General features: G+C 49.5%; 9 protein-coding genes across 9 annotated transcripts; 5 read left to right on the top strand and 4 right to left on the bottom strand.

The window, feature by feature from the left end:
* Positions 1–224: 224 nt before the first annotated feature.
* UA08_07793 (Dolichyl-diphosphooligosaccharide--protein glycosyltransferase subunit stt3) lies at positions 225–2,789 on the bottom strand (the record flags this gene model as incomplete). Its single annotated transcript, XM_020263020.1, has 5 exons — positions 225–495; positions 568–1,693; positions 1,749–2,420; positions 2,573–2,596; positions 2,660–2,789. 5 exons carry the CDS (start codon positions 2,787–2,789, stop codon positions 225–227), a joined length of 2,223 nt encoding a protein of 740 aa, XP_020116907.1.
* A 308-nt stretch (positions 2,790–3,097) lies between these two features.
* UA08_07792 (hypothetical protein) lies at positions 3,098–3,932 on the top strand (the record flags this gene model as incomplete). The annotated part of the gene is made up of 3 exons (XM_020263019.1): positions 3,098–3,300; positions 3,370–3,551; positions 3,655–3,932. 3 exons carry the CDS (start codon positions 3,098–3,100, stop codon positions 3,930–3,932), a joined length of 663 nt encoding a protein of 220 aa, XP_020116914.1.
* Positions 3,933–4,472: 540 nt separating this feature from the next.
* UA08_07791 (hypothetical protein) lies at positions 4,473–4,881 on the bottom strand (the record flags this gene model as incomplete). The annotated part of the gene is made up of 3 exons (XM_020263018.1): positions 4,473–4,543; positions 4,618–4,804; positions 4,861–4,881. The coding sequence occupies 3 exons, from the start codon at positions 4,879–4,881 to the stop codon at positions 4,473–4,475; spliced, it is 279 nt and encodes a 92-aa protein (XP_020116913.1).
* A 426-nt stretch (positions 4,882–5,307) lies between these two features.
* Positions 5,308–7,499, top strand: UA08_07790 (hypothetical protein; the record flags this gene model as incomplete). Its single annotated transcript, XM_020263017.1, has 3 exons — positions 5,308–5,430; positions 5,487–6,305; positions 6,363–7,499. 3 exons carry the CDS (start codon positions 5,308–5,310, stop codon positions 7,497–7,499), a joined length of 2,079 nt encoding a protein of 692 aa, XP_020116912.1.
* A 325-nt stretch (positions 7,500–7,824) lies between these two features.
* UA08_07789 (hypothetical protein) lies at positions 7,825–9,431 on the bottom strand (the record flags this gene model as incomplete). The annotated part of the gene is made up of 3 exons (XM_020263016.1): positions 7,825–7,848; positions 7,904–8,368; positions 8,433–9,431. 3 exons carry the CDS (start codon positions 9,429–9,431, stop codon positions 7,825–7,827), a joined length of 1,488 nt encoding a protein of 495 aa, XP_020116911.1.
* Positions 9,432–10,669: 1,238 nt separating this feature from the next.
* On the top strand, positions 10,670–12,149 carry UA08_07788 (hypothetical protein; the record flags this gene model as incomplete). The annotated part of the gene is made up of 3 exons (XM_020263015.1): positions 10,670–10,716; positions 10,778–10,882; positions 11,039–12,149. The coding sequence occupies 3 exons, from the start codon at positions 10,670–10,672 to the stop codon at positions 12,147–12,149; spliced, it is 1,263 nt and encodes a 420-aa protein (XP_020117098.1).
* A 708-nt stretch (positions 12,150–12,857) lies between these two features.
* UA08_07787 (hypothetical protein) lies at positions 12,858–15,274 on the top strand (the record flags this gene model as incomplete). The annotated part of the gene is made up of 3 exons (XM_020263013.1): positions 12,858–13,064; positions 13,125–14,769; positions 14,841–15,274. The coding sequence occupies 3 exons, from the start codon at positions 12,858–12,860 to the stop codon at positions 15,272–15,274; spliced, it is 2,286 nt and encodes a 761-aa protein (XP_020117099.1).
* Positions 15,275–15,762: 488 nt separating this feature from the next.
* UA08_07786 (hypothetical protein) lies at positions 15,763–16,917 on the bottom strand (the record flags this gene model as incomplete). Its single annotated transcript, XM_020263012.1, has 1 exon — positions 15,763–16,917. The coding sequence occupies one exon, from the start codon at positions 16,915–16,917 to the stop codon at positions 15,763–15,765; it is 1,155 nt and encodes a 384-aa protein (XP_020117092.1).
* Positions 16,918–17,865: 948 nt separating this feature from the next.
* On the top strand, positions 17,866–21,352 carry UA08_07785 (hypothetical protein; the record flags this gene model as incomplete). The annotated part of the gene is made up of 6 exons (XM_020263011.1): positions 17,866–18,154; positions 18,595–18,852; positions 18,955–19,157; positions 19,212–19,232; positions 19,697–19,798; positions 19,868–21,352. The coding sequence occupies 6 exons, from the start codon at positions 17,866–17,868 to the stop codon at positions 21,350–21,352; spliced, it is 2,358 nt and encodes a 785-aa protein (XP_020117093.1).
* Between the last annotated feature and the right edge of the window lie 1,223 nt (positions 21,353–22,575).

Here is a 22,575-nt window from a genome sequence, read left to right as displayed (position 1 = left end):
AATAAATCAGGTACTACGTACGACACAGAATCAGACAGGAACATATAAATCCTCTTGGTCAGCTCTAATACTTTAAACTTATATAAAACATATTATCATACAAAGAAAGATTTTATGCAAAAGATTTTCCATTTTCACCCAGAAAAGACACATAGCAGAATACAACAAGGCGGGAAAAAAAAAATTCTCCAGAATCGGGATTTCTTTCTCTTTTCGGAGATGTTCTATTCAACACGCAAAACAGGTGGACCCTTCCTCTTCGTGCTCTTCTTCTTCTTGTGGCCCTTTTCAAATGCAACGGCGCTTTGGTGGTCGCGGCCTATATTGTCTAGTGGCTTGACTTTGTAGATACGGATAATCCAGTTTTCGCTGGTGAATGCTTCCTCGATGGTGCTCAGTTGAGGACCCTCGGCGGGTAGCCTGGCGCCACGAACGCGGTCCTGGGCTTGTCCTCCAGGGAAGAGTTGGTTGAAGTTGTAGTAGGACATTTTGTACCTATTCATTTATTAGCTCGCAGGTTTCTATTTGATATATAGAAATATAAAGTGACGGTTGGGGAAAGCTTACATCAAACTGTTACGCATCGTGGGAGTGGCTCCATCATCAACACGATACTCGCCGCGAGCGGTGAAAAAGTCTCGCTCCTTCACCTGGTCCGGCCAGATGCCCTCGGCGATACGCACCATCCACAGGAACTTGTTAATGTCATCTCCAGAGTAGCCAAGTAATCCTCCAAAGACTACCAGAATGTAGTCAACATCATGCTCCCGGAGGATTGGGTAGCTGACTTCCTCGCGAGAGCTCATGGCCTTTCCGACGGTGGCAATGTGGGTGTTATTCCACGTATTGTTGTCAACTAGGGTCGGGCGATCAGCCATGCCACCGATCTGGTAGCCATAGTCCCACCATGACATGATCTTGGCGTTTTGCGCGGTGTTCTGACGCAGCCAGTAGTATGCCTCACGGTAGTCGTCAATGATGAACTGGCTGCCATCAGGCATGCGGCTGGCCAACACCACGGATGGCGAGGAGTAAGCGTTGGAAGTAACCCAGGTGCAGTGAGCGACAAAAAGCATGAGGTAGCCAGCAACTGCGGTAATTACAAACGCCTTAGAGGATGTTGCGCGGATACCGTAAACAGTGCCGCGATCGCTTCGAAGTCCGTCCGTATTCTTAGTCGAGGCAGCTTCTTTGCTGGCTGGTGGGTCCTTGGCAAGTAGGTAGGTGTCCAAGACGTTGGATAATGCCAAAGCAGCCGCGACACAGACAATAGGAGTCAGAGTGAGCATCAAACGGACCATCACACCGGCGAAGTAGCTGGCAAGAACGGAGTAGATGACAACAAAGACATGCTCATCGTGAAGCTCGCGGAAGCACATGTATACACCGGCAGGGAAAAGCCAGATCAAGAAGTTAAGGTCGAAGAAGAATGCTGGCCATGCCGTCGGTTGATGTTCAGACACCGATGCAATGATAGGAATGTGAATCTTGGCGTATCCCGTGTCCCAAAGGGAGTAGAAACGACCGCTCCATGGTGCAATGACACCCGACACGGTCAGACCGACCAGTCCGATGAATGAGACACCGAAAACCAGTAGGACCAGGGAAGTCAAGAGCGTCTGGAATTGCTTGCCAGGAACTTGAGCTCGGATGAAGTCAACGAAAGCAACCAGTTGGATCAAACCAAAAACACCTGAGACGGTAAGTAAGAAGTAAACATTTCTCTAGGTTCAGAGGATGATTCTCACCTAGAGCAGACATGTGGTCGCTGCTGCGGATTGGCAAGAACCCTACAAAAGGAATTTGCATGCTCGCCAAGGTTCCCAGAGCGTACCATGTGGTGTAGCTGATGTACAGACGCGAGCTGTATCGGCCCATGCAAATGAGAACGAAAATGTGCAAAGGAATCAAATTGGTGATGAAGACGTATCCACCCCAAGCAGAGACCATATACCCATAGAATAATGCAGTGAAAGCTCCCCACATAATTGAGCCGTTCTTGACAGCTTTGATCCACAGGAAAAAGGTAAAGACGAGAAGGAAAATAGCAATAGCCTCGTTATCGTAACTTCCGGCAACAGATCGCGAGATGTACCCCGGAGTAATGCCCATAAACGCCGCAGCGAGCAGGCCAGCAGAAGGAGACGTTGTCATTTCGTTGGTCAGAAGGTAAGTCGCCAGGGCAGTTAAGCCCGAGAACCCCGGTGCCAGCAACACACAAATGTTTCGAATGTCGACAGGAATGGTGAGGAACCGAAGGAAATGATAGATCACACCACTGGTAACCATCAGGCCGGGGTAGAGTGTACCGCCAGTGACACGCCCGAGAGGATGCCACGTTCCTATCAATCTGTCAGCTTCCCTTTGTTCGCCTTGGCATGTTGGTAGCAGCCATACGGTCATCAAACCAATCCCAAAAACTGTAGAATCCATGTTCAACCAAGTGCTTAGTTGCTCTGAAGTTGAACCAAGGATCGACTGCAAAACAATGGCCTTGTCAGTATTTCTTCCGGAACGGTTATAGGCGGCGGAAGCAATTGCTTTTCATCCGAAGGAGATTCGAGATACGCACATTCATGGATAATACTTTCAAAGCCTAGAAATGACACGTCAGTCGGCTTTACAAGAAACAAGCATCTCAATTGGACTCGCAACGCACGAATAACACTGAAAAGACGGCTGGCAATGGCGGCCGCAGCAATGGTGCACAGAATAACAATGCGGAGGAGGCCGCGGATGTTTCTCCCTGTGTTTCCCTTCAGAAAGGGATCAAGTGGTGTGGAGGCCATGACGGCCGGCGAACAGGAGAAATTCAGATCAAGCGAGAGAAAGACACCGTGGCGAGGTGTTTTTTGCGCTGATAAACCCTGGGTGGTGTTGAGTGTTTTAGTATATGAAAAGGACAGCTCCGCGCCGCCAGGTGGTCTCTTGGACGGCTTGGCGAATGACGGCAGGAGCGTACGCAAGCAAGCCTTAGTGCTCAGGGTGGAGGCTCTGCGGGCCCGTGTTTGCTCCCCGCAGATTCTCTTGTCCTCTCCTCAGGACCTCAGCTACCAAACTTCTCTTGATCCATACCAATATTCTATGCAACAGCAGAATGGCTCTTCCGCCGCTTTCTCTCGCGCAGCTGCAGAAAGTGCTTGCTGAGACTGCCGCGCCCGACGCTCTCTACGATATCCTTAGCTCGTACGAGGACGAGACCTGTCTGCAGTTCACACAAGCTGCAGTAACCGGCGACCGGGCTCTTTTGAGTGCCTTCTATGCCTCGTTCCTCTTTTCACATCTCCTCATAGACGATATGTGAGTTGCGTTTTATGGCTGCCGTGGAAAGCAAAAAGCAAACTAACGCTGCTGATGGGACGGATCTAGTCAAGAAGCTCGTGCTTTGACGCATCGCATGCCACCGACAATGGTAGAAGACGACCCCGTGCTCCAGAATAGTATTGCCGTGCTACGTTCAATATGGCAAAACAAGTATTCCGAGACCTACGAGATATTGAGGAACCAGCCCTGGCCTGAACCAGTCAGCATTATTGTGCAGAGGTTCGATGGTGAGTATCTATATTTGGAACAAAAAGCTCAAAGAAGCGTCCTTTGCTTTACTATCGGACCACCAGCTAAGCTCCCCTTTTTCTTTTTTTTTTTTTCCTCTAGAATTTTACGCCGAAAAATCCTTCAAGAATATAAGCCGCATCTACGAATCGATCAGACCTGAAGTGGCCGCAGAATACCTAGGCCTAGATAAGATCGCAAACCACACAACTAGTTCGGAATTAATAAACACACTGGTGAATAAGGGATGGGAATGGGACACTGAGAAGGGATTATTTCGACCGCACGTACCGGTTGAGCCTCTGAGAGTCAACGCATCAAGAAAGCCCTTGGATGAAATAGGCCGCATCATAGGTCTAGCAAGCATTCAAGCAAGCTGAAAGGAATTGTCATGTCATTTCAAACGGAAAGAAATGTAGAGATTACGACCCTTACGACTGATAATCAGCAGCATACCTTATGAATCACGAAAGCGAATCCAGACATGTTGTCTTGTGCCACTAGTAGAACAGTCATTGAAAAAAAAAAAGGCTTGAGAGAAAGATTCTGATAGCAAGCCAAGTAAAATCTCTGGAAGCCTCTTAAAGGTACAATCTTTGAGATGCTCCCTACCCTACGCGGTTAACCGTAGTGTACAAGACAGTAACAATGACCAGGATATATACAAGGATGGCAGCAATGGTCTATCATGGTAAGATTTTCCCTTTCACTCGCAATGTCAACATACTCAGCAAAAAAAAAAGTAAAATAGGAAAAAAAAAATATAAAGGAGACGATGTAAATGATACAGATTGGCTTCAACCATGCCTTCGTAGTAGTAATAATGATGCCTTTTTTTGTCCGGCATCTATAATCGTCGCATAAATGCCATCTATAAACCCGCGACCACCTTCCAGTCTTCTTCATACACCAGTTTGCATCTATTTCTCCTCCGCCTTGGCGATTATGAACTTTTCTAGGTCGAATCGAGGATCCTCGGGGTCCGTGACGACTGTGGTGTGTTTGGGTTAATACATTGCACATTGCAGTAAGTTTCTTGCGGATAGGATAATAGGGTATACATACGACCAGTCTTTGAGTAGTCTACTGGTGGTGCATGTTGCTTGGCCCACTCAGCTTTGGCCTTCTGGATCAACGACTCCTTGTGTTTGTATTCTCGTTCTTGCTCGGCAAGTTTGGCCTGGCTGGTCAGGGTACCCTGATGCAAGAAACCGTAAAAGAGACCGCCGACAAGGGCGGAATAGCGAAGGACCTATCGAGGCACGAGCCGTTAGAAAGGAGGAAAGAAAAGCGTTGTCCCGAACTCACATTGACACCCTGCGAAGCCATGACTAGTTTATGGAAGTCCCGCCCCGGAGATGGAGGATGGGAATCAGCAAGAAAAATAAATGAAACAGGAAACTGCGGCTAGATACCAAGAGGACCGACTGGCGCGGCGCAAAGAGGGGGGTATCTAAGGTCAATGGCTGGAATTGGAGATCAGGTTCAATTGAAGCACGCTGCTAGCTCGATCTACCAAGGACAGACAGAAGTTCCTGTCGCGAGTTTTTCCGGGCCGCCGGCGAGCGGACGGCTTATGTCAGCCGCGGGTAACGTTAGTTCAAAGACTAACTAAAGATGGTAAGGACGGCCCAGGCACTGCGGCGCTCTCATACGCTGGCCTAGATCCACATGCTTGTTGGAGATGAATATGAACATTGCTGATGTTGATGCTCAGACGTCGACGGCGCTGAAGACATCCAGCATACCCCAACAATGCAGGCGCGCAAGGACGAGATTCTCGCCAAAAAGGCAAAGCTTGCAGAACTCAAGCGTCAGCGAGAATTACGCCAGAAAGAGTTCAGCCAGAATCGAGCCAGCATCGGCGACGCTTCAGAGGTAAAGTAAACACAAGTGAATAGAAGTCGACATGCTCACTAAATCCTGAGACACAGATCGTATCCCCCGTGCCGAGTCGAGCGGATAGCAGAGCAGAGCTTGACAGTCTTATATCACGCCTCGTCGACCGACCTTCCTCATCTTTATACAAAGACGGAGATGGCCCCTCACGCAAAGGCAGCCGACCGAACTCGGTGTTGAGTGCAAGCCAACTCAGCGGCGAAAATGCTGAGGTCTTCACACCACCTGTGCGCATGCCGTCACAGTCCATTGCCACACAAACCGAGGCATCAGGCCCCATCGTCCCTGAACCCGCGCCAGCGCCAGCCCCTGAACCGAAAAAGGAAACAGTCACGTATAGTAAAGCGGTGCAGACCGATGACCTACCAGAATACTCGTCCATGACAGCGAATGGAACGCATGATACTGACGATGGCCCGTCGTCGCCTTCAAGCAAGAGATTAGGTCGAAAGGAGCGAGAACGTGACGAGGAGATTCGGGAAAGAATCCGCCGGGAGATTGAAGAAGAACTGCAAGCAGCCCAGGAGGAAGCCAATGGCAATAATACAGCAGCAGCAGCGTCTGCTAGTCAGCTCAGATATCCGCTTCGCACGTTGAATGACGATGAGCTTAACGCCGTCACTTCTTCGGACGATTTCTTAGACTTTGTTGAAAAATCGAGCAAGGTCATTGAGCGTGCTCTGGACGAGGAATATGACATTCTGGCCGACTATGAACTCGGCGGAGTGAATGCGGAGGACGAAGATGATGATGAAAACGGGAATAAGCGAAGAGGCATCAAGGAAATCACACAGTTCTACGATGAGCGATGGAGTAAGAAGCGAACAATCAGCGATTTGAGCTTTTCGCCAAAGGTAAGCAATGTCCCGTCCAGCTACACGTCTAATATTCATATGCTAAACGATATTTAGTTCCCAGAATTGGTGCTCGCTGCATATACTAAGAACCCAACTGCGCCTCATGAGCCTGATGGTCTCCTTCAAGTCTGGAACCAGCACCTTCATTCCCGTCCAGAATACGTATTCCACTCTACATCAGACATTCTCACTGCGAAATTCTCACCTTTTCATCCGAACCTGATCGTTGGCGGGACGTATTCTGGGCAAGTCCTGCTATGGGACACACGATCAAATCGAGCTGGCGGCGGTGCACCAGTCCAGAAGACCCCCCTCACAGGAGCAGGACACACGCATCCCGTATATAGCATTGCCATAATCGGTACACAGAACGCCCACAATATCCTAACAGCATCCACAGACGGCGTTGTCTGCGGCTGGACAGTGGATATGCTATCCCAACCTCAAGAATACCTCGAATTAACCACCCCGCCGCCGTCAAGGACAGAAGATCTCGCCCCAACCACAATGTCCTTCCCCCAGTCCGACCCGACCTTCTTCCTCGTCGGGACCGAAGAAGGCGGCATCTACCCATGCCACCGCTACGACCGAGCCGGCGCCAAAGCCGGCACAGATCAACGCCTCGCCTACCGCGGCCATGCAGCACCCGTCATGTCAACGGCCTTCCACCCAGCCCGTGGCCCCGTAGACTTTGGCGACCTCATGCTCAGCTCCAGTCTAGACTGGAGCGTCAAGCTCTGGCGTGTCCGCCCACCAGCAACCACCGCCGCATCAGCCACGGCGGGACTAGGCTCCTCCTCCGCCCCGCAGGTCATCTCACCACTGCTCGACATCAACCGTGAAGACGTAGTCTACGACGCGAAATGGTCCCCCCACCGGCCCGGTGTCTTTGGGCTTGTCGACGGCGCTGGCAACGTCGAAATATGGGATTTGTACAATGACATCGAAGTGCCCGCCGTGAAAGCGACGCCGACTCCCGGTCGAGGCGGAGTGGTGACGAGAAGCTTGAATAAGATTGCCTGGGAGGAGCGCGAAGGGCGACGCGTGGCTACAGGCGGGTTGGATGGGGTTGTTACTGTCTTTGAGGTTGGAAAAGCGCTTAGTGGGCCGGTAGAAGAGGTGCCGTCGGATGAATGGACGGGCATGAAGCGGTTGGTGAGTAAATTAGAGCAGACTGATCGAGGAATATGATTTTCTGTCTGTCTGTCTATCTATTTTATCTATGGCCCTCTTTTTTTTTTCCCTCTTTCGTTAATATCTATGCTGCTGTATACCCCTGCTCCTTCTCTCTCTCTCTCTCTCTCAAAATTCCTGTATGGAGTTATGCAACTGCAGACGTTTTGTGGTTATGGCATTGGAGTCTCATAAATAGTCCCGATCATTCATCCACATAAAGACGTATATCATAAGTTGAAATTGAAAACATGTCTATACTTTTTTTTTTTTTTGCCCCCGTCAGAATGAGATCAAAGTATAAGAAAACAAAACTCACCCAGCAATCATAGCACTGCTAACGTTAATAGGTATATCTAAATCCGGGCTATAGCACTCGGTGTTAGTACATGTATAGAAAGGAGAGGTTCAGAGCTACTTACTGTCCCTTCAATAACCCGATGTCTCTTTCTCTCCCAATTATTCGCCTGTCGAAAGTAAATCGTAAATGCTCCAACAATTACAATCATCAGAATATGCGACCCGATCGACACCCACACAGCAGTCGGATACCAAGGCGCCTCTTGCGCCTTGACTATGTAGCTACCGGCAATGCCTCCGAGACCATCAGATGCAGAAATGGATGCTGCGATGGTGACTCGTTTCCACTGGCCGACGATGTTGTTGGCTTGGTATGCGTTTAGAGCTGCCCAGTTGGAGACATAGGCGCCTGTGGTGAGATATGTGCCTATGTACCGCACGGTGACTTGTTTGGAGACCGGGAAGCCGAACATGATGAACCCTGCTATGAGGCAGAGGGCATTGAATATGACCATTGGTCCCCGGAGGCGGAATTTATCGCCAATTAGTGATGTGAGAAGGGTGGGAATTATGGCCCAGTAGTATGGCTAAGTTAGGTGTGGTCAGCAAACGTCAAGAAGTGCGCGGGTGCATGGCAAAGTTGTATCTTACTGGAGCAGACAGTACAATGCTGGCATTCTCCGAATATCCCATGCCTGATTCTAGAATAATGGGGAGGAAGTAGGACATCGAAGTCGAGACTAGGTTCAGTAGGAAAAACAAAACTGCAAACCCGTACAATTTCGGGTCTACAAAGTTCACTACGATCTTCTTCCAGGAAAAAGGATCAGGTATAACATCACCCCTGTCTTTGCGAATGCGGTCCAATGCAAGTTGGATTTCCGATTCGGAGAGGAACCAGAGAGATTTGCCAGCTTTCTCTGGGAAATCTATCATCCACCAGTAGGTGACAATGCCTATAAAGCAAGCGATAAGCCCCTGGACAATATACATCCATCGCCAGCCGGCTAATCCACCCCGCCCATCAAGGTGATTCAATCCATAGTTGACGATATCCCCCGTTGCGAGAATGAGCACTTCGCCAGATTGCATAAAAGCGAATCGCAACTGCTGCTCTTCGCGGGTATACCACGTACTTATCAAATACGTCAAGCCAGGGTAAATTCCAGACATGGATATACCGAGCAAAACACGCAGGGCAATCATCTGGCGCCAAGTCTGCACGAATGCAGTGCACAGAGTGATCAGGCCGAAACAAAAAGTGATCAATGCGAACCATATGCGGGGCCCCACGAAGCGCACTGCTATTGTGGACGGCAATTGGAAAACAACGCTGGCGACAGTGAATATAAAAATTGCAACGGAATAGCGGTTCCCTTCAAGGCCCAGATCCGAGGTCATGCTAGTCACCGAGGCGGAAGATATGATGCCCGAGTCGAGAAGATTGAGACTGCATAGTAGTCCTGCGATGGTACAGAGCCGCAAGTCGACCTTGAGGCGCAATCTCTTCTCCAGTCGCAGCCGATCTTCGGTCTGTTCGCCGCCATCCGGGCGATTCTCGGTTGTTGTCTGGTCGGCGAAGGGCGTTTTGGCTTCGCTGGAGAGTTGCCCCTGCTCCTCCTCACCAGACGGATAGGGCTCGATTGCCATGTTTTTTTTTTCCCTTCCACCCGCTCGCTGCCTGCCTGTCTGCTAACCACAGGGCTGCAAAACTTGTGATTAGTCTGTCGAGTGCTCCCTTGCTGGCCTGGTTGGGTTAAGATTGCCCGGTGTCGGTCCGCGGATCTCTGAGTGTTGAGTCACATGAGACCCCTTTCTTCTATCATCGAGACAGCTTAGGTCTTGAGCGGGAATAGAACAAATAATAACGCTCCATCACGGAAATACAGAATGCTTCATAAGCGATGAGAAAGCGGAAGGTCGCACGGCAGGGACGCCGTGGACGGCCGTCGAACATTGCCGAACCCTCCTTCCTTCCTTCTTTGCATCCGTCGCTCCTGCCGTCTTGTCTCGACTCTGCCCCCTCGTGCAGCTTACTAATAGGCTACCAGCCAACTTCATCTTCTCTTCGCTGGCATTTTCTTTCATTGCAATGTCGTACGTCCCATGGCTCATCCTGCTAGTCGCTTCGGTGCGGCGATTCACCTCGGCCCGTGCCAATGCTTGCTTGCATATGGCTTGTCCATGATCGGAAACGCCGAAGGATTCTCCTGGATGGAGCTTCACTGACGGAGATTCAGCTTGGTCTATAATGCTCTGGATGTCGCGTCCGTCATGAACGCCGGATATCGACCACGATTGTCTTCGCCCGGGCGGTTTCAGACTTGGGGGACGATAGAGCCAGTACGTCCAGAACGATTTGATCTGCTTGATACTGGAAACTCTGTACATCTTGCCTTGGCCGCGAGTCACTCGGGCCACCACCCCTCTTCATGAAATGGCAGCGCCATGTATGCGAGCGAAGCGATCGATGTTGCCGTTGGTGATGGTTGACTCAACATTCTCCCAGTGAGCTTGCTTCTGCCTAGCCTAGGTTATTTCAGGAGGAAGAAGGCAATTCTACGATCATATTGACAATGTACTTGTACTTAAAATCAAGTCTAAACGCTGCTGAAGTTGGAAAGCTTGCGTAAAAACACTAGGTAGCAATGCTTATGTTAATAAATTAGGTACTGTTGTAGGAGAAAGGCAAACAGCAAGAACAATTCTGTACTCTATCTACCCAATACCAGCTAAGAACCTCTGAGAGCAACGTGGACTTAGTCTGATTATTCTATGAGCAGCAGAAATCGCCCCCAAAATGTTCGGTCGACCAGGCTCCGTCCGTGTACACAACCACGAATAAATCCGCCACTTCACATGTGTTAAGGAAATGCAAAAAATACATCATGCCTGCCACTGATTGGGAGCGACTAAATTCAATGCGAAAACGAGTGTTGTTCCAGACCCCGCATTGATAGTGCCGGGATAGTTAGTCAGATAACGAAACTCTGCAGGCTCCGCGAGCTCTTCTCCGCGACAGTCTGCGTCTCCGGGCAAATGGAAACTAAGGCGTCGGCCGAACGGCCACGAGCTCGAGTTCTCCCTGACGTTGCATCATGGTACGCTCTATCCTTGCTGCTGCTGCGTTTCTATTGTGCGGTCCTTCTGTTGCAGCCCATATAGCCCATCTCCCCGATCAAGCAGACCCCAGCACTGATTTCCCTTGCTATATGCCTACCTCTTTTTCTTCGCTAATACGATCTACACACACGCAGGATGGTCGAGTTCATACCCCCTCCGGAACCTGAGGTGCTGCTGCCGCCGTTGCTCGCCTGTCTACCTACGGCCTTCGTCTCCAGCCGCCCTCCTCCCGCATTACTTCCCCTTCTTTCTCCTATACTGCGCCAGCGTGTTCAGATCTTCAGCTCGGTGGCAAACTCGCCCTCAGACTCCTGGCTGCGTTTACTCTGCTGGGGAGACGAGAAGGCTGACCACGTCTCGCGCAACCTCGACGGTCTAGAGTTTGAGCCACATCCCGTTTCGGGAGAGATCGAAGTCCCCGAAGCATTGTCCATAACGTACAAACGTGTCGATGAGGAGACGCTACGCTCAAAGTTGGATCTCTCCGAATATAAGCTGAGCGTGATATATGTTTGGTGCTCAGATGATCAGGACGGCGGCGGCCCGGGCTGGCGCATTGCCGAGCTGGAGCCAGGCGATGATGCTTCGGACCGATCAACATGGTCGGAGAGTATCAGCGAGGCCAATGAGCATGCGAGGGAGCGCATGATCGATGACGCCCTGAGGGAAGCTGAAACTGGCAAGACACGCACGGAGGAAGACAACGATGACGATGAGGATGACTACTGGGCACAGTACGACGACACGCCCGGAAGAACGCCGTCGGCAAAGACACAAATATCTCGCAATTTCCAACCACCATCAGTCGTATCAGAAGACGCATACTTTTCCCAGTATGCCGACGTGCAGCCGGCGATGGATAACCATGATCCGTCCGAAGACACCGCTGACGCTGGCGCGTCGTCCCTGAATGGCGATATCTTTGCAAGGATTTTACAGCAGAGCGCCTCGGCCCGCGAGGCCAGGGACTCGGAAGCACAGGAGCATGACAACGAGCAGGCGTATGCCATGTCTAATACGGTGAGCCACCCACGGCCAGCATCTGCTTCGTCCGGATCGACCGTTGCAAAGCTGGAGCAGGAGGCAGAAAACCAGTCGGCCTCGGAAGTTGCTATTAAACAGCACATTGGCCATAGCATCAAAAGCCTGTACCGGCTGGCCAAGACGACTGGAATGCAACGAGCGGAGTTTCAGAGCCTGATCCGCACAGAGATCGAGCTTCTTAGTTTGTCCGATGAAGATTAGTTAGTTGTCCAGTGTCATGTTCAGCAACACATGTTCAAGTTCTTTCATGGGTGGAGTCTGGTGTTCGTTCTGAGATTTCTCAAAGTTACATATACGACGATTTGTGCAGTGGCATACCTGTTGAGCTGGATACCTGCCTGGTTTTGCATCATGAACTAGTTAGCTACGTTTATATACACATACGCATTGCGGCTTTTTTTAAGTCGGAAATACGAATTGCAGCTCCTGGTAAAGTGATTCAAACGAGGAAATCAACGTGTGTAACTGTTTCTTCAATGTGAAGGGTCACAGTCAAGCAGAAAAGGAGAGAGTCCGAGCGTCCGCCCTTTTAAATTTAGCCTAGTCGACTGTCGCTCTCCGGGCCTCCGACGCAACAACTGTCAAGGACACGCAAACAATAACCTCAGGATCGCTCTTCCGACTGGGGGAACAACACCCACTTGCTTTCTTTTCCATTTTTTCTTTTCCCCTTTTGAACCTGCATTTGCAATGCTTTTCTAATTCGAGTATAACGTATGCTCCTTCCCTATGGACGCTGTTCCGTTTCATGACGCTTGGAAAGTTATGGGCTGACCTGACCCGATCTATCTAGCAACGGTGGTCACTTTTGCCCCTCCACATTCGCTGAACTTTTTACTATAAACAAACTTCAATTCCACGCCTCATTTATCTGTCTGCCCTTCCTTCTTGTCGGTTTTTCAAAAACCAATGACTGCTGCCAAGAAGGGGGAGAAACAGCCCCATACGGGAGCTGTGAACTCTCCCCTCAAGTCCAATGCAGAGGCGAAAAAGTCTCCGTCGGAATGGGATTACTGGGTTGGTATGACGGTGATGACCGTGCTGGCTTTCATCACGCGCTTCTGGATGATCTATTACCCCGATAGCGTTGTCTTTGATGAGGTGCATTTCGGAAAGGTTCGTTCCAAACCGACTGACTGCCTTTCGGAAACTTTCTGTATTAACAATGGAGAATAGTTTGCCTCGTACTATCTGCAACGCACGTATTTCTTCGATGTTCACCCCCCCTTTGCCAAGCTCCTGTTCGCCTTCGTAGGCTGGCTGGTCGGCTACGATGGCAGCTTTACGTTTGAGAACATTGGAGATTCCTACATAACGAACAAAGTCCCCTACCTCGCATACCGCGCTTTGCCTGCAACTCTGGGATCCTTGACAATTCCCGTTGTCTTTGACATCATGTGGGAATCCGGCTATGGCTTGCCGGCATGTGTGTTGGCGTCCGGATTGATGGTGTTCGACAATGCCCATATTGGCGAAGACCGCTTGATTTTGTTGGATGCTTGCTTGGTTCTGAGCGTAGCGCTGAGCATACTCTGCTACGTCAAGTTCTATAAGGAGCGCTACAACGAATTCTCTCGCAAATGGTGGAAATGGCTTCTTCTGACCGGAATCAGTTTGAGCTGCGTGATTTCCACCAAGTACGTCGGTACCTTTACCTTTTTGACTATCGGGTCGGCTGTGGCTATTGACCTGTGGAATCTGCTTGACATCAAACGCCCCCGAGGCACCCTTTCCCTCTTCCAATTCAGCCATCACTTTGCAGCCCGCGCTTTTGCGCTTATCATCGTTCCGTTTTTCTTCTACCTTTTCTGGTTCCAGGTGCATTTCGCCATCTTGACCCGGTCTGGACCTGGTGACGACTTTATGACTCCCGAATTCCAAGCAACGCTCTCCGATAACCCAATGACTGCTAATGCTGTCGATCTCGAATACTACGACAACATTGTTATCCGCCACAAGGATACCAAGGTCTTACTTCACAGCCACTTTGACCACTACCCTCTTCGTTATGACGATGGACGGATTTCCAGCCAGGGTCAACAGGTCACCGGCTATCCATACAACGACACCAACAACGAATGGCAGATCCTACCCGCTACCCCTTTCCCTGAAGGCAACAAGCTTGGCCACAAGGTCAAGAACGGAGACATTATTCAACTGCGCCATATTGTGACCAACTCAATTCTCTTGACACACGATGTTGCTTCGCCTCTTATGGCTACAAATCAAGAATTCACGACTGTGACCCAGGAGGTGGCTGATGGCGAGCGTCACGACGACACTTTGTTTACGATCCAGGTTGAGAACGGGAAGCCTGGCCAGAATTTCCGGTCCCTGTCCGGTCTATTCAAATTGATCCACGTTCCTACGCGCGTAGCGTTGTGGACACACACCACGCCTCTTCCCGACTGGGGCTACAAGCAAGCAGAAATCAATGGCAACAAGAACATCCTGCAGGCCAGTAACTTGTGGTATGTGGATGAGGTGACTTCGATTCCCGAAGGCTCCCCGCGGTTGGTGAAGCAAGAGCGGAAAGTGGCACACCTAGGATTCATCCGCAAATGGGCGGAATTGCAGCGTGCCATGTTCTTCCATAACAACGCGCTTACAAGCGAGCATCCATACGCAAGCGAGCCGATTCAATGGCCTTTCCTGTTGCGCGGCGTTAGCTTCTGGACGGACAATGATACACATGGCCAGATCTACTTCTTGGGTAACCCCATCGGGTGGTGGTTCGCCAGCAGTTTGCTGGCTGTGTTTGTTGGTATCGTTGGCGCGGACCAACTGTCATTGCGACGAGGCATCGATGCAATTGAAGAGAGTAAGTGATACACACAAGCTCCGTGATGTCTGTAGAAATAAAACAAATGCTAATCGATAAATGAACTACAGTCTGGGGCCCCGGAACTCGCAGTCGATTCTACAACAGCACTGGCTTCCTCTTCCTTTGCTGGGCACTCCACTACTTCCCCTTCTGGCTGATGGGTCGTCAGCGTTTCCTGCACCACTATCTACCAGCCCACCTCGTATCGACTCTTGTCGCCGCCGCCCTGGTCGAATTCATCTTCACCCTCGACCCCATTTTCCCTGCCAAGAGTGACTACAAGACGGAAAACGGCCGGCCAAGGCTTGGTCGCTTCCGTACCGCCAAGGAGCGTCTGGGTAGTCAGTCCCTGTATGCCCAATGGGCGGTCACTATGCTTGTCTTGTCAGCTGTTATCTATTCGTTCTTCTTCTTCGCGCCGTTGACGTACGGTACTGGTTTGGATGTGGAGGGCGTGAATGCAAGGAAGTGGTTGGCGTATGATTTGCATTTCGCCAAATGATCGATTTGGTCCCATTTCGTCGGTGTGTGACGTATGACGTCTGACGTCTGAACTTGTATATGTAGTATTCTGGATATTTGTTAGAGAACATGTCCTTTTCTTTTCTTTTTTTTTTTTTTTTTTGAAGGATCGTTCGTTGGTTGTTGGCGCTGGTAATGAGTTGTGCTATAGAGGTTTTGGAAGAAAATTCGAGGATTAGTAGTAGTCATGTATGTGCTTGAGCGTGTATGGAAAATTGATTTGATTTGTTTGATTGGCACGAACTTTACCTTGTAAGCAATTGCAAAGATATTGAATAACTCATCTAAAATACATGGATCATCGTAACGTTCACAAACTTTGTGAATACAAGCAGCATGAGTCACGACGACACCGGGGTATGAAACAAGATACAGACTATAAAGTGAAGCAATTTTTAGAAAAATCAAAAGAAGATAAGCAAATCACAAGACGCCATTAGATAACTTAAGAATAAAAAAATCCGAAAATTAATACCGAGCCATCCTCTTTCCAATCTCACTCTGCCAACCCATACTCTTCTCAAAGCCATTCTTCGCACTCTGGAAATCAAGCATAGCCTGATACACCTCCTCCTTAGTCGTGCACACAAACGGGCCGTATTGGACGACTTCCTGGTCAAGCGGCTGGCCCGAAACGAGGATGAAGCGACTCTCCTCGTCGGCATTATCGGGCACATACGCCTCGATATGGTCGCCGGCCTGCTGGAAGACGACGTTATGGAACTGCTTGATGGGCTTCGTGCTCTCGTCCGTCACAAAGTGTGTTGTGCCCTGCAGCGTGTAGGCAAATGTATTCCAGCCAATGGGGAGCAGCTGCTTGACTCGCCCGCCCGGCTTGATGGTAATATCCAAGAACCATAGAGGCGTGTAGGCGAGGTCGCGCACGGAATCGACGCCGTGCGACTGGCCCGAAATCACCTTGATGATGACCCTACCCTCGTCGACTTTAGCGACGGGGATTTCGGAAGCGCGCAAGTCCCGGTAGCGCGGGTCAACATATTTCAGGTTCTTGGGCAGATCGACCCAGAGCTGCATGCCGACATTGGGGCTTCCGTCCTCGTTCTCGTGCGGCATTTCGGCGTGCATGATGCCCTTGCCCGCGGTCATGAATTGCAAGTCGCCAGGCCCAATGGTGCCGCGGTTGCCGGCAAAGTCTTCATGATCCACGCCGCCTGAGAGCAAGTAGGTGATTGTCTCCTGGCCCCGGTGAGGGTGGTCCGGGAACCCGGCGCCCTTGCCGATTGTGAAGTGGTCTAGCATCAGGAATGGGCTGAAGTTGCGCAGTTTGGGCGTGCCGATGGATCGGCGGACGCGAGCGCCGGCACCTTCGGCTTGCTCGATGGCTTGGAAGGCCATGCGGATTGCGCGTGCGGCTGTCATGTTGTTTGAGGGGCTGAGGAGGATGGGTGGTTGTTCTTGTGGGATGTTGTTGTTGCTGTTGCTGCTAGCTTGCTCAGAATTGGCGTCCAGATTCCAATAGCGAGTCAGAAGATTGGAAGCTTGAGCTTGGAGCTCTGATGGAATCAAGTTTTTGAATATAAGAGGTATATGGGTGTTGTTGTTGTAGGTGATTGCAACGAGAATTGCTGTGATGCAGATTGAAAACGACAAAAGGACCTTCATGGGAGAAGAAGGGCTTATTTATAGACAAAAGTCAGGCAAAGGATCTAGATTCAAGAAGCTTCCCAAGTCTTCGATTGCATTTTGGCAAATTTGTGGTTGGTTGACCACTCTATATAGATTTTGCGGGGAGCTGCGATTACAAAGATGTCTGTCAGCAGCGTGTTAAACCGGATCTGGTTTGGCGTGATACGGTAGTACGGTATTACGGATCTATTACTCAGGACTTACTAAGAAACGGATGGCAAGATCTCGTATTGTAATACCGATGGGTCCTACTGGTTGTTTCTATTGGCTATGCTACTCGCTGCTCGGATATAGATTTAGTGTACGGAATTAACTATGTGGCTTCATATCCGTATTCATACTTCATATATAGTGATGACAGATGTTGATAGTAGATAGTGCGGGTTATTTCAAATCCACTATTCATAAAATGTCAGAATTTCTAGTTAGATCTAGAAGCGTTGGACCGGCAAACACAACGGACCCTAGTTGAGCAGCATATGCGGCTGTACTCACAGGAACATCGTCAAACGCAGCCACAACACCATGGTGAGATATAAGTAAAAATTTGCTATCATTAATATTCTTCGATGTCACAGTTATAGCAAGGTCAAGCCGCTTTTTGGGAACGAATATGGGAGAATTGGGAAATATTCCATTTGAGACTAGATATTCCTGTTTATATATATATATATATATAACGTATCTAGTTACGAATGATGTTCCTGAACTTGGGATTTTGTGTCTAATAATGAGGTACTCCTTTGTGAGAAATAGGCCAACTGCCTCAATGATGAAGAGTCATCCAGGACGTAAGAGTCATAATCATCCCATCTTGCCATTTGGCAAGTACCTAGGTACAAGGGGGAAAATGGCATATCATTTCTCTCCTCTACACCATGAGTTATACTCAACCACAGGTTTCCAAACTAGAAGATCTGCAAAATGTACGAACTCAGCTCCGGACAAGTACTAGCAACATCATACACCATGATGGCGATATCAGGCATATCCATTCTTCTCCGATTCTTTCTGCGATGGCTAAGGGGCGACCCTCTTCAACTCGAGGATGGTTTTATGCTATTCGCCTTTGTGGGCTTTTACGTCCTCGCCACAATCACTATTATCCTGATCCCGGCGGCGTATCGAATCATTGCTGCTGGGAAAACCCTTCTGCCGCACGATGAGAGTTTGCATGCCGATGAAGTGTTCCAGCTCAAGGTGTCCTTTGCCAGTAATATCATTTTTCCAATGATTCTGTGGTCCGTCAAGTTGTCCTTGCTGTCGCTGTCTCGACGTATACTTAATCGGCAGCCCAAGTGGTTGCGTGGTTGGTGGGCGATATTAGGGTTTGTGATACTGGTAATAAAACTCTTGTCCTATCTGGATGTTAACTATATGGTTACTTTTTATCAGATCTACAGGTCACTCATGTTATGAAAATTGCGTATTTAGGCTTACATCGGTTGCTTGGTGGTAACATTTACTTCGTGCACAACCGTATCGGATTACTTCACACCAGGTTCTCTCCCTACTTAATTAGCTAGATACTGTTAGTGTCTCACCAACTGACCGCTGAAGTATAGGTGCCTGCAATACAGAGAGAGATTTTCGCGGGCAAGTTGCCAACCTCCATTACGTGGTCGTTGTCGAGATTTTGACCGATATACTTAGTATGTGCTACTACACCCTCTGAATCCAAGTGCAAGTCCACTGACCACGATTGTGCAGTCATGGCCCTGCCTATCTTGTTCCTATATAAAGCTCGCTTGACCCGGACAACGTATCTACGAACAGCCGGAATCTTCTCTGTCGGTGCTGTATGCATTATTACAGCAATCTGCCGCGGGTTCACAATTGGTACTCGAATGTGGGTGGACACGCCTACTCTCCCATGGATCGCTATTTGGGAAATGATTGAAGGCGGCATAGGTATTAATCTTAGTGCCCTGCTAGTTTTTAGTTTCTGCTAATGGATTGCCTCCCTCCACGTAATAATAGCGGTTGTTGTTGGCTGCCTTCCAACGTACGCAGTGTACTTGATTCAATCCACAAAGTCCGCATCACAAAGAGGCACCGCTGCTGCTTATGAGCATCGGTCGCTTGGCGGCGAGGGCAGACTCAGGAACTGGGTTACTACAAAGGTACCTGGGAAGATCCAACGTATATCAGGATACTACAAGAATAGGCACAGCCGCTTCATGGCTGGAAACATTTTCATGACTCGAAGTGTCGAGGTAAGCGAGCCCAGCTTTCAATATACATGCGACTGATACTGACCATACTTGTAGTTCAAAACCCAGCCTGCCCCGGTATGAGGTTGAAATTACTTTTCTTTTGTCCTTGAACATGTATACGCTTGGGATGTAAATTGCTGTATCTTTCTAATCTATATCTTTGAAACATGATTGGCTGAAAGCGGGCTGCGGAAAAGGGTACTACGCTAGGCCGTGGCGGGTAATTAGCGGAGAAAAGCAGCAAGCTGTCAACTTAACCCAACGTTACCTGTTAACTTCCCTCCAACTCTAGAGCTCAGCGAGACTGATGAGAATGCCCCTCAGCACTGAATTCTTTTCTGCATATTATCAATGATGTGAATGTATAGTCATAGGACACCCTTTATCTCTTTTATACATGGCCCTGGGAGACCCTGTGTTCGGGCCGAATATACTTCTATAGATACAACCGTCGAACTGCGCCGTCTCGGATCGCGTGTTTGTTTACTGAACGGTAACCAACGTTTCGCAGTCACTATAAGCTCTACACAATGAGGCAGTCGGTATCTCTCCTTTATCTGGCTTCGATTGCCATCACCCGTGCGGCGAGTGCTGCCAAACGACCATTTAGCATCCACGACGACGTTCTGGCATTTCCCCAGGTATGCTAATACAACTTCTTCCTTGCGGCACAGTTTCCTCTCCCACATTATTCTGACTATCTGATATAGTATGATGTCCTATTCCCCGATGAATACGTCCTCGAATCGGAAGCCGACGCAATTCTACGATTACAGAAAGAAAGATTATCCGGACACTCTACACCCTCAAATGCCGACTCCGATAAACGAGACCTACAACACCATGCGTCACAGAAACCATTAGGTGGCGGTCAAAGTACTGGTAGCAGATACGGTGGGGGAGAAAGGGGAGAAGGAGGGTTGGATTGGGCCCCTGAAGCTTCGTTCGATTACTTTAGTTACGAAGAAATGAAACTCGATGGGCTGCGGTATCTCTGCAACATACCTCGAGTTGGTAATAACGCGGATAGCAACACAACCTCTAACACAGGCAACGGGGCTACCAGTGACAAGACAACGGAAGAAAATGAAATAGCGCGAGCTACAGATCGGGGGCTGGAATTACTGCAGGAGATGGAGGGTACATGCATGTACTACGTCTCTGGGTGGTGGTCATACTCGTTCTGCTACCAGAAGCAGATCAAACAATTCCATGCTAGGTCTGGTGCGGGAGTACCAAACTACCCGCCTATAGAAGATCCGACATCTCATTCTTTCGTGCTCGGGAAATTTCAACAAGACGATGATGAAGACGGGGAGTCTGACCCTAGCGGCAAAGAGACAACGAGTAAGAGCACCGCAGAACTCCAGACCAAAGGCGAATCAAGATATTTGGTCCAAAGATTGGCGGGAGGAACCATCTGTGATCTTACGGGTGCTGAGCGCAAGGTGGAAGTACAATTTCATTGCCATCCGCAATCCACAGATCGAATCGGATGGATCAAAGAGATCACCACCTGCTCTTACCTGATGGTCATTTACACGCCGCGGTTATGCCACGATGTCGCATTCCAACTTCCTCAGCCAGAGGATATCCATTCAATCCAATGCCGAGAGATACTGGCACCAGAGGAGATTGAAGACTTCGAAGCCATGAAAGCCCATCATGAAAGCCAAAAGCTGGTTAATTCCGGCGCCTCCGAGTCCCAAATCATTGGTGGGATTGAGGTCGGTGCCATGAAACAGGTCGGGTCCGAAGGCAAGGTGATTCAAAAGGGCCGCATGGCAAAGATTGGCGAGGAGTCTGTTGAAGTCGTTGCCAAGAGAGAGGGCGGCAAGCTGACCCAGCTATCGAAGGAGGAACTTAAAAAGTGGGATTTGGACCCTAAGGAAGTAGAATCTTTCCAGAAACAACTAGATGAGATGACCGATGGCAAGGATTGGAAGTTGGAATTGGTGGAGAGGAACGGGGATCGTATCGTTCAAGCAATTGTCGATTCAAATGCGGAGGATGATGGAAAGAACGGGGATGCAGATGGAGATGGAGCATCAAGCGGGAAACAGTCCAAACTCGGAAATGACGGGGAAACTAGTAACGACAACGATGATCAACAGGAACAACCGGCGTCGAAAGAAGAAGATCTCCCGTCAGAGCAGGAATTGGGCAGTGAGGAAACTTTTAAAGATGAACTGTGATAATTGGAACGCCATTCATTCCTGGTCTTGTACATTCCTGGTATCGATGCAACATTGAAGTCAGACTTTGTAAATAGTAATATACTCCATCATCGAATGCACGTTTGGCTGTAGATTGATGTCAACACTCCGTACACGTGGTACATTGCATAGTGGTTTGTACTAATGTCTTACAAGTACAACTACGTCTACAGCGCTTTGTTCGATACCGCCCGAGAAAGAAACATGGAAGCTCAGCAACTACTCCGAACCCAGGATCAGAGGTATGAACTGCCCCCTTCAGTTTTAGCGCTCAACCCCCGCCTGCCTGCCGTTATTACTCACTGAGTATAACTGAGCACGTTCCTGAGCGCTGATCACGAGCTGAAGCTGGAGTATGAAGGCTGAGCAGTCTAAGTCCGCTCACTAAGCCCAATCCAGCCCCCATGGTGACGTCGTATGGAGGAGAAGATTTTTCTTCTCCCAGTCCTTCTGACACATAGCAGTTCTTGTGTCCATAGACAATTCCTGATCATGAGAGGCAGCTCGGAATAGCAGCTTACTAGCTATGCAAGCATTGGTGGTATTGATTTGGTTAGCCTGCTCTATACTCCGTATTCCGGAAAATTCAGGCAGTATCAAAAGCTAGTCCTATCAGATCTAGTCAGCGGAGGTTGCCAAGGTGTTGCAGACCGTTATTTAGTATGATGCCCAATGGGTAGTAGTAGCTATATGCAGGCATGGCTGCGCAATCTTGTTGGAGGAAACGTGGCCATGGATCCATCTGACATGAAAGTATCCTGACTCAAGTCTTCAAAACTTCTTCTCTCAGCACTGCAAGGTGGCGTCATCGCGCGCGCTATACTGCTTAGCACGCAGCACAGAGTCATAATATGTAGGTTGGTACTCTCGAAGAACCTTGGTCACGGATAGGCTGACATTTGCGCGGCTCGATCAGCAGCGGGACGGGATACCGAGGTAGACTGTATCCGTAAATGCATCTCCTATGGAATAACGCTGTAATGCACAACTTCGTCCAGATCTGGTTGTTTTCTCTGTGCATCTCCGTCGCATGTCAGGGTCCCGGGCAACCCTCCGCACGGAAACAACGTGGACAGTGGACAGCGGCCGGATAAACGATGCTCCCTCCCTCGTTGGGCTTGCTGCACCCCGACAATCATTCTCGAACGAGCGCGCCAAGTCGGAGTAGGATCCACTGCACTACGCAGAAATTTTTAATTAAA

This window comes from Talaromyces atroroseus, assembly GCF_001907595.1.
Source record: "Talaromyces atroroseus strain IBT 11181 chromosome Unknown scaffold_12, whole genome shotgun sequence".
NCBI lineage: Eukaryota > Fungi > Ascomycota > Eurotiomycetes > Eurotiales > Trichocomaceae > Talaromyces > Talaromyces atroroseus.
Note: the sequence above shows the minus strand (reverse complement) of the source record. Positions and strands in the feature narration are given on the sequence as shown.